This window comes from Bactrocera tryoni, chromosome 5 (genome assembly GCF_016617805.1).
Source record: "Bactrocera tryoni isolate S06 chromosome 5, CSIRO_BtryS06_freeze2, whole genome shotgun sequence".
Taxonomy (NCBI): Eukaryota; Metazoa; Arthropoda; class Insecta; order Diptera; family Tephritidae; genus Bactrocera; species Bactrocera tryoni.
This window is the reverse complement of record NC_052503.1, coordinates 37056884-37075335: the sequence shown is the minus strand read 5'-3', so window position 1 is coordinate 37075335 and position 18452 is coordinate 37056884. Positions and strand designations below refer to the sequence as shown.

The 18452-nt window shown below is 35.5% G+C and overlaps 1 protein-coding gene across 3 annotated transcripts in view; it reads left to right on the top strand.

Moving 5' to 3' along the window:
- Window positions 1-9982, top strand: part of LOC120776517 (kelch-like protein 5) — a 69527-nt gene extending 59545 nt beyond the window's left edge. The window contains exons 1-8 of one of the 3 annotated variants that reach the window (XM_040107237.1): window positions 6935-7025; window positions 7126-7299; window positions 7367-7724; window positions 7801-8172; window positions 8249-8544; window positions 8894-9110; window positions 9566-9667; window positions 9738-9982. In XM_040107237.1, coding sequence (XP_039963171.1) covers window positions 7148-7299; window positions 7367-7724; window positions 7801-8172; window positions 8249-8544; window positions 8894-9110; window positions 9566-9667; window positions 9738-9950 — 1710 coding nt within the window. In that variant the 5' untranslated portion in view covers window positions 6935-7025; window positions 7126-7147 and the 3' untranslated portion in view covers window positions 9951-9982. Of the gene's footprint in view, window positions 1-6934; window positions 7026-7125; window positions 7300-7366; window positions 7725-7800; window positions 8173-8248; window positions 8545-8893; window positions 9111-9565; window positions 9668-9737 lie in introns of those variants that run through there. The other 2 variants (XM_040107236.1, XM_040107238.1) reach the window with 2 other exon arrangements.
- The last annotated feature ends 8470 nt before the right edge of the window (window positions 9983-18452 follow it).

The following is an 18452-nucleotide window of genomic DNA, read 5'->3' as shown; positions in this document are numbered from 1 at the left end:
AAAATGATTTAGTAAAAAACCCCAAAAATATACTTTTGAAGGACATAATCAAAATTTTAGTTTGATTAATACCTTTTCAGATACCAACTACTATCTATTACTGCTTTCATACGTTTCAGCATGGATTCCACCGATTTCTTTTTGTAGCTAGGAGCAATTTCATTCTGTTTGCAAGGCATTTCGAATATCTCAATCCAAAACTAGACTAAAGATTCTCAATTGTATTTAAATCTGGAAACCGTGTTGGTGTATGTACTATGTGCGGACAGTTTCAAACAAGTCAACTTTGCACACCTCTGGATTTGTGTTTCGGATCATTATCTTCATAGTATCGACAGTTGTCGGAAATATATAATTTCGCGCCACTTTATAACAAATTTTTTATTTCAAAATGCTCAGAAACTCACTCTTGATCATAATACTATCGATAAATTCCAAATTCCTGACTCCAGAAGACGGCAGGCATTCCCACACCACTACATGCCCTCTACCATGTTACGTTGCCGAATTCTGTTTATTCGTCTGTGAGCTTACATTTCGGTATACGAACATGTTTTTACTTAAAGATTGTAAAGAATAAATAATTTTTGGGTTTTTTTTTAAGTTTACATACATATAGGACGGCAACACCGCAGTGGACGAAAGACCTAAAATACTTAAACAATACTTAACAATACAACCCTGACAATGTTGAAGGAACCTGACGAACGAGTTGCAAGAAAAACGGCAGTTGAAGATTGAACGTTGAACAGCCAGCATTAAATGAATTAACTATTACTACATACATATGTAGATATACAGTGTTTATATGTGTAAAATATTTTATCTATCATTGTAAAATACCAATGTAAAACGAGAATAAAAGAAACGATTAAATAACTGAAATAAATGTAATAATATTAAAATAGAACTGATTCTTACTACAAATTGGTGTCAGGTGTGGAGTGAGCTTAACGCGAACAGTTGTGTGTGTGTGTGCCAGTGGCCAACCAAAAAACAAAGATATACTGGCATAAAGAACATGCAAGTGCACTAATCGAAAAACATTTAATATTTTGTGTGGAGAAAGACATCAACAAATTGTGTGCAAATTCTTGCTTGACGATAGCTGAATATTGCAAGTGAACAAGTTTTGTCTTGTGTGGTTGAGGCTGAAACGAACGAGTACTGGCGTGGCAGAGGCCGAATAGCGCTAGCGTACTAATCGTGTGTTGCGGCAGATGCTGAAAACGTGAATACTTTTTGTTGGTGAAGTACGAGTACTGGCGTGGCAGAGGCCGAATAGCACTAGCGTACTAAACGTGTGTTGCCGCAGAGACTGAAAAGCATAAACAATTGTTGTTGGCGAATACTGCGCTGGTGTGGCGGTGGCCGAATAGCGCTAGTGAATATTTGTGTGGAAAAGGCTGAAAGCACAAAAGCAAATTGTTGTTGGTTGAACACTCGCTGTACTTGCGAGATAGTTTTCCGTTGATTCAAAAATCTTCGTGAAATTGTTGGCATCGTATCATCTACTCGTTGCTAGGCTGTAATACTGGCCGAAGAAGTGTAGCTGAAACATCGAAAAATTCTTATTGGAAAATGGCAACGAAACATTATTTGGCGAAGCAGTGGAATTGAAATTGGACAAGCTGAACCACAGATGAGTACGAGTAGTATAGAAAAGTAGTAAGAGCAAAAGAAATAGAATGAAAATTTGAATTGTAACTGATAGCTAAGTCATTATCTTTCTCATTTTTCTTGACATTCTTAAGATGTTGAAAGTTTATTTTGATTGCTTGTAAGCAACACAGAAGAAGAAAATTTGAGTGATGAAATTTTGTACACAAGAGAGCTTTATACTTTGATAGCTGAGCTGAATTGTTAAAGTAGTATTAAGCCTTATGCACAATTGCAAAAGCAAAATCGACCTAATAAGTTGCTGTACGATTTAATTAAACTACTTTTATGCGAATAAGACACATTATTTTACAAGATATTTGGTGTAACTATTTTTACATTACTCTTGATAACTTCTAAATAATTTGAGATTGAATTGTAACTGGCTGTGTAATTTCCACGATGGAAAGAAGCGAAATTTTAAAATTAAATGTAAATGATTTGAAAGCCAAATTAATTGCGTTAGGGCTGCCGACTACAGGACAGACTTTTTGAGCATTATGGCCTGACTGTTGAGGCTAACAATGTTGATGACGTTGACGAGGGCTCCGAGTATAGCGACGCTGGCACTTCACCACCAAGTGAAGTCCATTACCAAACACTTAGTCGTACGCCATTTACTTTGCGCGATATTGCAGACTCATTAACGTCTTTTAGCGGTTCGGGTTCTTTGTCGGTCGAGGATTGGTTAGACGAATTTAATGAAAATGCTGAGGCAGTTCATTGGAATCCATTGCAGAAATTTATATATGCTAAACAGCTGCTTAAGGGTGCAGCAAAACTTTTCATACGAAGTCAGCGAGGAATTACTAGTTTTGATATGTTAGCGCAGGCATTGAAATCTGAGCTTGGTATTACAGTGTCGTCCATCGAGGTTCACCGTACGCTACGAAATCGTCGAAAGCGTAACAATGAAGATTATAAAGAGTATCTTTATAGTCTCATGGAGTTGGGAAAGGCAATTAAACTTGACGATATGAGTTTAATTGAATATTTCGTAGAGGGTATTCCTGATTCACGACAAAACATAATCAACCTTTATCAGGCAAAAACCATACCAGAGTTGAAAGAGCAAATACGTGTGTATGAGAAAGTGCGATCTGGTCGCCAGCAAGTGATCAGCTCAAGCTTAAATCAAACAACTCCCAAACCAGTAACGACAGCTAATCAGGACTCAGAGAAAGGAAAAGTTAAACGATGCTTTAAGTGTGGTAATGTTTCTCATATAGCAAAAGATTGTAATCAGGCACAGCCTAAATGTTTTAAGTGTGGGCAACCAGGCCATCGTGCGGCCGATTGTCGAGATAAACAAGCTTTAGTGAAAACCGAGAAAGGTAGTGTAAATACGTTGGAAGAGGACCTAGTCCCAAAAGCTAGCAAAATTGGTAGGTGCATTTTCAAGGACTTGACATGCAAGGGTGTAACCTTTTCGGCATTAATCGATACCGGTTGTGACCTTTGTTTAATACGTAACGACATTTTGCTCATGTTGGGAGAAGATATTGAATTGAATAACGATAAGCGTCGGCTAAGAGGTATTAATGGTGGTATCCTTGATACTGTAGGTAGTTTTACCATTCCAGTTCATGTTGATAATTTGCAACTTGAAGTTACATTCCACGCTGTCCGTGAACGTGATATGCATTACTCAGCAATAGTCGGTAATAGTATACTCAGATATGTAAACTTGATTGTATCGGAAGATTTGGCGGAATTCAAAGCAAAGACGGTTAAAGATGAGGTAGATAGTACATCACAAAGCATTACTACGTTAACAAATTCTGATTTACGCAAAAGGGAATTAGTGGGCGCAACGAAACAACTGAAGGTTGATGTGCTAGAAGAATTCAAAGATTTGTGTTGTATAGTAGAAAAATGTGACGTTAGCGAGCCGGAAGTTGACTTGTCACATTTGCAGGTAAACAATGTGAATAGGGTCAAAGAGTTGATTACCCGTTATAAGCCAAAAAAGACGAGGGAATCTCCAATAGAAATGAAAATTTTATTGACGGATGATATTCCAATTTATGAACGGCCTAGGCGCATGTCATACGCTGACAAAAAAGTCGTCGATGATCAGGTAGCGAAATGGTTGGAAGAGGGGATCGTTCAGCGTAGTTCGTCAGAATATGCATCGGCTATTGTGCTAGTGTCTAAAAAGGACGGTAGTAAGCGACTCTGTTGCGACTACAGGCGGTTAAATACTAAGATCGTACGAGATAATTTTCCGATGCCCCTATTAGACGATGTTATTGAAAGATTACAGGGAGCTAAAATTTTTACGACTCTGGATTTAGCTAACGGGTTTTTCCATGTTCCTGTTGAGAGGAGCTCAAGGAAATATACAGCTTTCGTCACACATAACGATCAGTTTGAATTTTGTTATGTTCCGTTTGGAATCTCAAACTCGCCTGCTGTATTTTCGCGTTTTGTATTTGCTGTTTTAAGAGACATGATCCAGGATGGAACAGTTGTGGCCTACATGGATGACCTCATTATTCCCGCTAAGGATTTGAATGAGGGCGTCCAAAAGCTGGAACGTGTTCTAAATAGAGCGTCAGAGTACAACCTAAAAATAAAGTGGAACAAGTGTAGGATTCTCGTGCGTAGAGTCGACTTTTTAGGGTATATTTTAGAGAACGGTACCATAGCACCGTCGGAAGCAAAAACTCAAGCCGTGGCGAAATTTCCTATGCCACACGATAAGAAGTCGTTACAGCGCTTTCTCGGTTTGACATCTTATTTCCGAAGGTTTATACAAGGTTACGCAGTGGTAGCGAAACCACTTACTGACCTTTTGAGGAAAGATTCAAAATTCAAAGTGGGGGACGAGGAGCTGACTGCCTTCCAGCAGTTAAAAATGGCTCTGATGAAAGCCCCTGTTTTAAAGCTGTACGACCCTAAAGCAATCACTGAAGTGCACGCGGATGCCTGTATTTACGGACACGGAGCTGTTTTAATGCAAAAGGACACCGATGATCAGGAATTTCATCCTGTTCAATTCATGAGCCGTAGGTGTAAACCGGCTGAAGAAAGGTACCACTCTTACGAGCATGAAGTTTTAGCGATTGTAGAGGCTCTCAAAAAGTGGCGAGTATACCTAATGGGTATAAAATTTAAGATCGTGACGGATTGTAACGCGTTTGCATGTACAATGCAGAAACGGGATATTCCGCTAAGAGTATCTCGCTGGGCTATGTTTCTGCAGGACTATAACTATGAGATAGAACACCGCAGTGGGTCAAAAATGAGACATGTGGACGCACTAAGTAGGGTGTCCTGTCTTATGTTAGAAGACTCCCTGATACATAGGTTGAAACAAGCTCAGCAGGGAGACCACTGGGTTAAAGCGGTGTTAGAGCAGAATAGTTATGAAGATTTTTATCTCAAACGAGGAATTCTCTTCAAAGATCCCATTAAGGAACTTGTAGTCGTTCCATCGTCTATGGAGAACGAAATAATTACAATGGCACACCGGCAGGCTCATTTCTCAATTAACAAAACTAAAGATGCAGTTGAGAAATCTTTCTATATCCCGCAGATAACCGCTAAAGTCACGAATGTAGTTCGTAGTTGCGTAGAATGTATTGTGAGTGAAAGTAAGTCGGGGAAAAAAGAAGGATTCCTTACACCGATAGACAAGGCAGACAGACCTTTAGGGACCTACCATGTCGATCATGTAGGTCCAATGGAACAGACCGCTAAGTCATATAGTTACATATTTGTCGTGGTTGATGGGTTTTCAAAGTTCGTCTGGCTCTATCCGACTAGAAATACGGCAGCAGATATTGTTATAGACCGGCTTAGCCGACAGGCTTCAGTGTTTGGAAATCCGAAACGCATTATATCCGACCGTGGTGCAGCGTTCACGTCAAACTCTTTTAAGGAATACTGCGAGAAAGAAGGGATTGAACATCTTGTCATTGCGACTGGTGTACCCCGCGGGAATGGCCAGGTGGAGCGCATCCATAGAATTATCATTCCGATGTTGTCTAAGCTTTGTTCAGAAGGGCCAGGTCATTGGTATAAACATATAGAGCGTATTCAGCAGACAATAAACAATACTCCTCCTAGGAGTACAAAGTTTACACCTTTCAAGTTATTAACCGGAGTTGAGATGCGAGTAGGTTCTGACCCTAGATTGAGCGAATTATTAGAAGAAGCAAATATAAAAGAGTTAGACGAGGAACGTGAGAATGTGCGTAAAGCAGCACAATCAAATATTAGGAAAATACAAGAAGAAAATCGTAAATCATTCAATAAAAACAGAAAGGAAGAGACGAAATACCGGACAAACGAGTTAGTGGCCATTAAGCGCACACAGTTTGGTTCGGGATTAAAATTAAAGCGGAAATTTCTAGGTCCATATAAAGTAAGCAAAGTTTTGGCACATGGTAGGTATGAGGTATTGAAAGTAGGCGACCACGAAGGCCCCGGCCGTACAACTTCTATTGCGGAATACATGAAAAAATGGGAGCCTTCAGTTCAACCTGAGTCATCATTCGAGCCGAATGAGGCGTCAGGAGGGCCGAATGTAGGACGGCAACACCGCAGTGGACGAAAGACCCAAAATACTTAAACAATACTTAACAATACAACCCTGACAATGTTGAAGGAACCTGACGAACGAGTTGCAAGAAAAACGGCAGTTGAAGATTGAACGTTGAACAGCCAGCATTAAATGAATTAACTATTACTACATATGTAGATATACAGTGTTTATATGTGTAAAATATTTTATCTATCATTGTAAAATACCAATGTAAAACGAGAATAAAAGAAACGATTAAGTAACTGAAATAAATGTAATAATATTAAAATAGAATTGATTCTTTCTACATACATATACATATGTATGTATGTATATTAAATGAATCAATAAATTATTAAAAAAATTTTATTTCGCAATTAAGAATTTTTACTAAGCGCTTTCTCATTTCGTTGCTGCATCTTTTTAACTGAGAGAGACTATGTATTTAACTTAGTTGTTCAGTTCACTTAGCTGTAATTACACTAAACATTGAGATACATATATATCCGGATTTATAGTGCGTTTTATCCGAAAAACCAATTATTTTGAAAACTGCTTCGGGCACACTTTAAAAAAATAACCCTGGCCGGGGTGTTTATAATTCATTCGCACGTAAAAGAACTATGAACACCCCGGTGTAGGATCGAACGGTATTATTTTTTGAAACGCGGCCAAAGACCGCTAATGTAGAAGAGGAATTCCACGCGAAAAACTAATAAATACTGATTTTGGGTATAGAGAAGTACAGGAACGTTCGACTAAAAGCTGCGATAACTACAAATAAATAACTGCGGTTAGTTTATTACCAGACACACCACCCGTCAAAGTTGTCAAGGTAAGAAGACAGTCACTGATCGGACGCAGATTTAGTGTACACCAGACAACTTGGAAGGAAACTTCCAGATGCATTTACTTTTTTAATTTTTTTACTACAGGAGGAAAGTTAAGTAACTAGTAATGGCCACGTGTTCTTCCCAAACACTTGCTCTTCAGAGAAATTCCTGTAAGCAGAACAGTTTCATGGAGAAATTAATGACAAAAATATTTAACTTCTACGACGAGCAGTCTCTAATCGATGTGACATTTAAAGTTTCAAACCCAACGGCTCTGTAAGTATTACTTTGTCCTCAGCTTACATAAAATTATACAGATTAATATTTATAATTTTTTTTCCAGTGTACCCGCGCATCGTTTGATACTCGCAGCAGCGAGTCCTTACTTCGAGAACCTTTTCAATGGCAATCAAGGCACTAATCCAGTCATCGAGATAAATGATATCGATAGCGATATTTTTGAGCATCTAATAACCTTTTGTTACACCGGAGAGGCCTCCATTACCGTTAACAATGTCGCAGCCGTGCTAAATGCGGCAATCGTTTTGCAATTGGACGATGCCATAACCAGTAGTGTGGACTACCTTATTACACATATCGATGAATACACTTTACAGGGTGCTTATACGCTGGAGCGTGAAACGCAATGTGAAGTTCTTAGGCAGAAAATCATCGAATACGAAACACAAAATTTCATGGAGGTGAGTCTAAATATACTCGTAAAGTCTCACAATAACGGTACTTGTGTAATTTAAATCTTGTTTCTAATAATACTAGATCAGCCGAAGCGATGAGTTTTTGAATTTTTATGTAGAAAAATTGCAACGTATTCTGGTATCTGACAATTTGAATATAACCCGTGAGGAAGATGCCTACGATGCCATACAACGCTGGTACAATTACGATGTTCCTGCGCGTCAAGAGAATCTGCCTCTTTTAATAGCTTGTCTGCGTCTTACCCAATTCAATGTGGACTTTCTGATTACACACATACAGCCGTTACCTGGATGTGAGCTACTGGTCTTCAAGGCATTATCATGGATCGGAGTGCCTACCGCACGGCCAATGATAAATATCCGATTTACAGAACCACGTGGTGTCGGTGCTACAAATTGTGGTGAGAAAACAATCCTAGCGCTTTGCTCGCAGGTAAACGCACACTGTGGCTTATATTCAGAAATGAGAATCTTAAATTAATGTACTTACAATATGTTTGGAATAGCAGAATCCCAAACTGCTGCAATATAACAAAACTGAGGATAAGTGGCAGGAATATGCGAGTATAAAAATCGATTACGAACTATATAGAACTGTTTTGGAGGATGATAATTTATTATTTATTGGCGGTTATAAAAATTGTACCACACTTAACGTCGTCCGCAGCTGGAATATACGAAATAAGACATGGCAAAATTTTCCCGTCATGATCCAAGCAAGAAGGGCACACTGCGTTGTCGAATTAGATGATAAAATCTACGCGATTGGTGGTTGTGAGGATAGAGCTTTGTCGTCGGTGGAAAGGTGAATATATAAGTATGAATCTGTAACGAGTTACCTAACGATGGCGATTGTGAGCTTTAACAATTTCAGGTTAACTTTAAGCTTAACGGTGAGAGAACTTTAGACTAGATGTGTTAGGAGGGTATGGATAATAAACAAAATAAGGTACTTCGAGATGTAAGAAGATGGGAATTCAGTGAAATGTTATGATCTGATTGAATCTGACTTAAGAAAACTCTAACAATTTGACATTATCAACGACTTATTTAGAATCATTCTAAATGTTTTTTTAACAGACTGGCGAAATGTCACTTTTGACGCTTCAGTTTGAAAATATGTATTCTTTTTTATTGCTTTTGTTTATTTCCAGATATACGACCTCCGATGGTTGGAAGTTCGTGAACAGTTTAATTGTTGGACGAGATAACGCCAGTGCAGTGACATTAAATAATAAAATTTACGTAATGGGCGGTTATAATAGTTGCCGGGGACAATTAAAGCAATTAAAATCCATCGAATGCTACAATCCGAATTCGAATACTTGGACTTCTTGCGCGGATATGACAAAATGTCACATTTTACCTGGCGTAAGTTGGATTAAAATATAATTATTAATATTAGTAGAACGTTCATCAAGTCATGATTTGGTAGAATGAGGAAGAGTCGAAGAAAGGTATATGACGTATATGAGTAACTCCGTAAAAACAACAACAACAGCGGTGTATGACAACTTTACTTAAGTGTTTGAACATTCACCTGCTTGGATTTCTTTTTCTAAAGACGGATGTGCCTAACCGGAACTCGTATTCTGTCTAGACTTTTCAAATTTATTTGTGAAATACGTACTTCCGCTATAATAAGAGATTCAATTTGATTTCTCCGTTGCAGCCTTCCCTAAAGTTTTCAAAACCAGCAAAAGTAACTCGGCTTCAATAAAAATGACCGAAATTGTCTAATTCAAAATAGTCACTGATTTATTTGGTCGCCCTCTTAACTCTATTAAAACTAAATAAAACGTTTATTGCTACTTTTTATATTACAGGTAGCTGCACATAAAGGTCACATTTATGTTTTGGGCCGTGGGGATGAGTACAGCCACGTTTGCGTTGAACGATACGATCCTCAGCAAAACACATGGTCACAGGTACATATATTGAGTTGATTTTCGCCAAACGCTTGATGTCAAATTCAATATTCTTAAAAACATTTCGCAGATTTGCTCTTTGGATGTTGATCCTGGTTATATAGCTTGCGTATTGCTAGACAATAAACTATGGGCCATTGGTGGCCAGTCTGAATCTGCTGGGAAGTCATGTGTATCAGTCTTTGATGAAGAAAATTTCTGTTGGGTAGAAAGGTGCTTGTTACCCGAAAGAAAAGTGTGTAACTGTTTTGTTGTGCCTGAAACCTTGCTGTTTTCGATGTGAATAAATAATGTAATTATTGTTCCGTTTTTGGATTAAACAAATTCTTTTAAATTAAATTATCTTATAAAAATAATATAAAATTTCAATATTTTTATACAAAAATAATTAGTTTGGAAGCAGGGGATGGTGCTAAAGGCACTTGAACTGAAAGTTAGGAATCCGTAATATGAGACCAATTCTAAAATCGGTTGAATTCACCAGGGTGACGACCACTGGTGTAATAAATTTGTATTTGCATAGATATGTAATATGATCTTTAATTTAACGAAAACTGTGTAAGAGAGGAACAGCTCTCTTGAGGGTGTGATGGTGGACACAAAAATTAAGAGTGCTCTTTTAACAATCACAGTTGCGATAATAATATAAAGCTGAAAAAATAACATTAAATGAAAATGAAAAGTAATCGAAATAATTTTAGATTTTTATGCAGAATTGAACACAGTTACTTAGATCAGCACAAAAAAGATATAATAAAGCTCAGAGCTCAACGGAAAACTGAATATCCACAGAAGCAGCGTTTATAAAGCTTAAAATAATGTCTGGCTTCAATAAATAAAGAGAAAGTAAATCATGTTTCTAATTACAACAACTGTTTCTTTTTAATTTTTCACATTATGTTTTTGTATTTTTGTATGTGGTTTGTGAATTGAAGCAGATAATGCGATTGTAAGTAAGCTAAATGAAATGTGAGAAACAAGCACATTTTATGGAATTAGATTCAGAGGTGATACTATTCCGAAAAATTGTACCTGTAACTACAAGAGTACTCAAGAAGTTTCGAAATAATAAATATACATTTATACTTCTATCTATAATACATACTATTTGGAGTGATATTATTTAAATTTAATGCTTCTGACATATTTATTTCGTGAAAATCGTCCGACTGTCGTCCAGGAACTTGATCGTTTTTTAGTTTTCAGGAAATATTTCTTCAATTGGCATCGTTTTATCTTAATAATAGAAAACAACGAGTTGTACACCCTCAAATGCAATTAATATTTTGTATTTAATAAAGTTATCTTGGATCAATTCCGTTCAAATTCTATTCAATCAAATTCCATTAAAAATTTAATGTTTATTATAGTAGGTATGTATATTATAAAAGTGCTCTTAGTATTCGTAGGCATAAAGAATTTTCATATCTTTTAATTATCCTTCTCAATTTGCGCGTTTCATCAAAACTTTCCACTTTAATGTGTTTCTCAGGCAATTTTCAATTCTATTTAATAATCCTTGAATATTAAATTTATGTGAGTCAATGCTTACAAAAGTAGTTCTCATTTGAAACGGCCCTACTGACTGCGCTCGACGACAATTTTCTTTACGGTTAAATTATTTCAATAAAATAATACTAAAGTAGTTTTAAGAAATTCCACTTGCATTGCTATTCCGGCAAATCGGGAGGAATAAGCAAACTCAATTTGGAAAATTTTCAAATTCAGAGACGGAGACAGCTGACACATTTCACTTAATATGCGTGACTGGCAGAAGTTTATGGCCTGCATGCCACGATGTGTCAGAAAGCCCTTACTTAATACATGGCTTTAACGAAGTATGCAAAGGGCGTTGGAGGCCCTGTAGTTACTTCTGATTAAATTTTATTTGTTTGCTCATTACTTCTGTAAGTGAGGGTGTTCAAATGCTTCAGAATTACATACCCTTGGATATGCAATAAAAATAGTGCAAATGTAGTAGAAAACATGTCTCTGACTATTCATTTTCACTTACTCGCAATTGCAATACTTGGCAACTTTACCAAAATAAATATCAAAACCATACAATTTGTTGCGTCCGATTTAGAAATTTCTTCAAAAATCTATCATTTGTTCCCAATAAAAAGTATCCTACCAAGAAAGTAAATTTCACCAAGGAATATTTGCCTAGATATGTGTGTTTGATACAAGTAATGCCAGAAAATAATTTAAACTAGAAACTTTTGAAATCATAAAATCGAATTGGGTTGCTTATGTACATATGTATCATTGCATACAATCATTTACGAATGAGTGTTACCATGCTTTCAAACACAAATGTTATTTTATGAATTATTCCTAACCTAGGTGTTGATGAAGAGATCGTAAGAGAATTTAAAAGAAAATAATTGTTTCACGTTCTTTTGTAGATGTGGAAATACTTCAAACCGAATTGTAAGAGTATAAACAAAATTTTACTCATACGCACGGTTGTTTCAATTATATTAGCAACGTATAATAGAGGATTTCTAAGTTGTGTAAGTATTTACTAAATTTGAAACAAAATGCAAAATTATGGATAAAAATATATTTTCTGTTGACATCACTTTTTAGAAGAGATGTTAAAATAATTTGAATGAAATTTTTAACAGCAAACCAGTCAGTTTTTATACTTTCACTACATTTTACACAAACAAAATAGTTTTTCATTCAATGTATGGATTTTGAACGATCAGTTTATATGGCGACGATATTATATGCTAAAGTAGTCTGTTATCAGCGATTCCGACCAATAAGCAGCAGAGAAGGATGTGTGCAAGACTTCAGATCGATATCTCAAAAAATACTAAATCGACTTCACTTATAATACTACTCATTTATACTACTGTGATCAAATTGAAAGGTGAATTTTTTCCAATTCATTGGATTTGACCCCTCCCGCTGCAATACACTTATGCCCAGGAATTTTCCAGTCATCATAGCACTTGGAAAAATCCTTCGTCGTGATGGCCATCAGAGCGTTCTTCCATTCAGCTTTTATATTCTCAATTAGTGTCCTTGGAGTGGTCTTTTGAGTTTGCTGAATAGCCAGAAGTTAAATGAAGTCATCTCTGCGTTGATATTTTTATTGCATGCTCGAAACATGTTGGTCAATCGGCTCAAATATTCAAATTTACAGGATTAAATGCAGATATGTGTGTACTTTACTATCATTATTATAAGTATATATTTTTTGTTGGTAATTACCTTAATATAAATGAAATAATGATAAACGAACAAAAAATATATATCAATTATACGAGTAGCACAAATTCGACAGAATTGTCTCAAAAATTGACTCAATAATTATGACATATTTTATGAAATAGGAATTTTAATTCCTTACAATCAATAATATCTGGAACTGGAATTTAATTACTTGGAACGGTTTATTCAATTTATTCGTTTGTAATTAGTATTAATTTAGTAATTGAATTACACTTGACTTACGACAGCGACATTGTGGTGCTAATTAATATGAATCTAAGTAAGAAAAGACTAAACTCGTGTTCAGACGAACATTTTACAACCTCACAAGCATGAGAATTGTGCATAGTTTCTGGTTCTGGCAAATTTTATCTTTAATTTTAACATTCGACGAAATTGTGAACTGCTTACAAGCAAACAGAAGCGCGATAATTATTATTCTAGAAATATGGGGATTAAACGAACATTTGGGGCTTATGAGAATATGGGTCCAGTATTAGAACGCAAAATACCAATGGAGATCCAACTAGGTCCCATTCCGTTGTGAGCGCTGGATGGCTACAATTGATTTCGGTTAGACGAATTTTACAAAAACTATCGTAGTCTTAGAAGGTTTGGACATACTCTTTGTTAAGGGAATTTGGGCTTTGATATTATCAGATTTCAGAGATCAGCTTTTAAGATGTTATTCCAATTATTCAAAGAGCAACAGGACACACACAAATGTTCGATATCCTTCAGAACTGCTTCACACGCAAATACTTCACTTCTCAAAGCAATTTTGGAAATCCAGAAATATTTGCGTAAACATACTAGACACGTCAAATATAGACTAGCAAAACATCAATAACAAATGTTAACATTTACAAATTGTTTAATCTGTCATTATGCAAAGAATTAGAGTGATCTGTCTGTCCAGTCAGTATCATCAACTAGTATATTAACTTGGCTTACTAAAAAATGCTCCACTATATCGGGGTTGAGCTTATGATCACGTGGTGTCTTTGTCCACGTAAGGCTCTAATCTACACCTACTCCTCTAGCTGAATATTTATGAGTGAATCCGAAGTTTTGAACACGTTATACCTATTTTTTTATTAGAGCTAAAGAAGTACTACAAAAGATTCTGCAGTATGTAAAATAAAGCAGTACAAACTTTCGAAGGAATAACTCGTGATTTTTCTTTGGTGCAGAAGTGAGCTTTTGTTGTTTACATAAACAACTTTCCTACTCAAGAAAATGTTTTTTGTTTTTGTTATGTTCAAAGCTCGGGCAAGCAAAAACATAAGTTTTTAAATTCGGGTCAAGTTGTCTTTTGCGCAATAAAGCGAAGTCAAACAAATAAAAAACAACTATTGAAGGCAAAAATCGGCGTTTATTTCAGGAATTAATATTTTGAAGTTCACTGTTTTCTCGGTGGCTAATTTCATTAGCATACACAGCTTTGTTAGCTGAAGAAAATTGAGTTATGACTATACAATTCAAAAGGTTATACGCATTATTTCACGAATTAAAAACACAATTTCTTTACCGAAACTTGGCCACCCCTTCGCACTAATATCTTAATTTATGCTTCCTCCATAAAATGGTGTCTACACCGGTCGTCACTGCCATCTTCATGTCTTATTTTGCATAATGTATTTTACCTACAATTTCGTCGTGGTGACAGTTCGGCATTTCTGGCTGAGCCGGCTGATAAATAAATATTTACGTACCCACTAGCCTAGGCATTATTTCTGTACACTTTCGTGCATACCTCGATAAATAATTTTGCATTAATTTAAAGATATTACACAGCGTAGCTTGCTTTTAATCTTATGTATAATTCGACTGTATTTATAGTACATATCTAGTACACCATGTCGTATGGGCAACACAGAATGTGCTATTTCCAAATCGTTGCTTAGATCATTTGCTGTATAATTTTAGTGCGTTTAACTTTTAATAGAATGCGTTTTAATTAGGTCTTTCAGTGATTTCTAACCGCAACTAGTCCATTCTCGACATGTTTTGTGCATGAGTCTATGGGTAGTAGGCAAATGTTAGGCAAATAAGCTGGCTAAGATAGGCCTCAGATCTGTTTGATCACTGCGGATAACAAGTCCAACCAGAAATCGACTTTCTACAATTTCGTTTTCTGGAATGTCCACCGCATAATGAAGGCGACATACCTCTGTCTCTACCCTTCACTAGTAGTGATGCCTTCAAGTGGCGGAAATCGAAAGCAGTAAAAAGCAGCAATTTAATTCAGTTAATTTAAAGGTATTTATTTACTTTGAAATTTTCGCTTCAGGGAATTACTATCTTTCCTTAGCCCATTACACCCTGTAAGCTGATTTCCTACTTTCTAGCTGACTTAAACTGTAAGTGTTAATCAAAATGTGCGATATTTTAATGGAATATGGAATGGACATATTATAAGCGTATTGTGGTTTACCGCAAACTGTAAAAGAAATTGGTTTGGATTTTATCCCAAACTTAATATTGTTATGAATGTACCGCAGTACATATATAGTATATGTGTATGAATTTGGTATAGACATTTTTTCGCTTGATTTGTCTTACGAAAAACTATTGTATTCTTTTCAATTGTTAGTTGCAAAAAGTTGAAAATAAGTGCCAGAAAAAAGCAAGGAAATATTTTAGTTGATGGTTTGTGCGATTCTTGTTTTTTGGGTTTTCTTTTATTATAAATTTTAATTCATTGACTTTTTGATACTAATTTTCAAGCCACTGATTTTTTTAATTTTCTATCTCAACAACAATTCCTGTTATTGCTTTCTACTTTTTTTAAATTTTATTACATATTCGTGTGATACTGGTTATTGAAGAGCTTTAATAAAATTGACCACATCAAACTTAGTTACTTATTTAGTCCATCACTGTTTAAGACATTACAAAATAAACTAATAATTTTTATGGGTATAAAAACGAGCTCTTAAATATATTTTCATACAAATAATAAATGAATATAAAATATACATATATACATATATACCAACAAGAAGAAACTAGTTCCACTCTCTTCACAAAACACAAATGATAATTATAGTGAATTTTCAGAAATGCAAATGAGGCAATTTACTTTAATTATGCAAAAATTCCTGGCAATTATGTTTCTTTAATATTTCCCGGTTACACATCCGGTTTGTTTTTTAGCAAACAAAACCTGCCATTTACGCCAAAAGTAAAACTCAAACAAAACGGTGAATCCAAATACACTTCGAAAAACTGTAACATTATATACATATACAGTTCCGTATGTTTATATGCAACTATAGAGGCAACTTGAAATGTTAACTTCATACAGCCACAACACCGGAAATATACTAAGTATGTGTGTGAAGGTATGAGTTCGTAATTGACAATCAGCAATTACTTGGAATAGCTGAGGATAACTTTTGATGCTTATTGAACCACTATGAAATTATTGACAGTTGCGTAGTTGTAACAATCTCTGCTGAAGACTGCTAGGGGGTAATGCAGAACATATAGTACTACAAAGAAGAGTCTCCTAGTGGCCAATGAGTATGTGACGGTAATTTGATGTATGAAAAATATTATGTTCGTTATTTCCCAAGTTAATTGTCGAATGTACCGAGCATTCACACGAGTGATTTATACACTCTGCGTTACTCATACAACATGGTGTACCATATGCATACAGAACTTTTAATGCATAACTTTAACTGCGTAAAATTTTGAAAGGAATGTTTTGAAGAAAAAAAACTTTAAGACCTTTCTGAATAGAGGAAAATTTTGTATTATAATAGCAGTATGTATGAGCCTCGCTTAAATAGAATAGTAGCAAGGTGACGGAAAATTTCAGGCAAAACTCTCAGAGAGAATATTTGCATGCTAAAATTGTGAAGAAATTATTCAGATCACCTTCACAGCTCTGAAAACCCTTATTATTTAAATGACAAGACATAAAATAAAGTTCCATCACAATCGATATGTGTATGACATGAATGTAAACAAATGGCACTGAAACTTAAATCTAAACTAAACAAGAAAAAACGTTAACTTCGGTTGCACCCTTCCCTTCACAGGTGCATTTCTGTTAGTAACTATGTGTTCAGTTTGTATGGAAGCTATATGCTATAGTAATCCGTTCTAAACAAGTTTTTTAGAGATTACATTGTTGCCTTAAAAAATAACATATATCAAATTTCGTCAATATATTTTGTCAAATGTGAAAGTGGTCCATACAAGAACTTTATTCCGATCGTTCAGTTTGTATGGCAGCTATATGCTATAGTTAACCGATCTGAACAATTTCTTCGGAGATTACATTGTTACCTTAGAAAATAACTTATACCAAATTTTGTGAATATATCTTGTCAAATGTGAAAGTTTTCCATACAAGCATTTGATTCCGATCGTTCAGTTTGTATGGCAGCTATATGTTATAGTGGTCCGATATCGGCCGTTCCGACAAATGAGCAGCTTCTTGAGGAGAAAATGACGTTTGCAAAATTTCAAAACGATATCTTAAAAACTGAGAGACTAGTTCGTATATATACAGACAGACGGACAGACTGACAGACGGACATGGCTAAATCGACTCAGCTCGACATACTGATCATTTATATATATACTTTATAGGGTCTCCGACAATTCCTTCTAGGTGTTACAAACTTCGTGACAAACTTAATATACCCTGTTCAGGGTATCTATATACACACATATACATATATGTGCATCTGCTCACGCATTAGAAAAAACCTTCAGACAAAATAGTGGATATTTCTGAAAGTCGTGTGGTTACATTTCGCACCATAATAACCACAGGGTTATAACTAAATATGTGGTTTTGTTATTGTCAAATGTGTCTTTTATATTTCAATAGCATAGAACATGTCTATGTTCGCTCGGAGTAGTGGACTCGTGTTTGTGTATTACTCTTTTCTTAAGGTTTTCCTGTAGAAAACAAACTTTCTTGTATAGTTTTCAAGTGAAGAACTGTCTTAGTGTGATTGGAAAGTCTGGAAAGCTTTCCCTTTTCCTTCTAAACTATTTTCGCATTCATACAAGTGATTTATGCATTCTGTGTTGCTCATACGACATGGTGTAGTGTCTGAATGCTCAGTACATTAATGTGAAACTTACTCTGCATGCAACATTTAAAGGAACTTTTTTATGGAATTATTTATAAATATGTTTTTTATAAAGTGAAAAATTTTGTATTAGAATAGCATTACCTCAAAGTTGTAAGGTTACTCACTTAAAGCAAAAGATAAAAAAAATCACATGGGAAAAGATATATAATTCAGCCACGGTTTTAATTGAAAATTAAGATATTTTTAATGTTTAATGTTCTGTTTTAGGACAAAAATTGAAACGTCCGAGTTCGTTTGTAAAAATTACCAGTTGCACCAAAGCTATACTATCTATATACATATATAAAAGAAAGTGACGCTGGTTACTACGCTTATAACTGGAGAACGCCTGGACCGATTTCGGTGATTACCACCAATTCGGACAGGTCTCCGCCCAAACAAGGAGAATACTTAAGAAAACTCTGGAAAAGTTTCCGAAAAAAAATTATGAAGAAAAT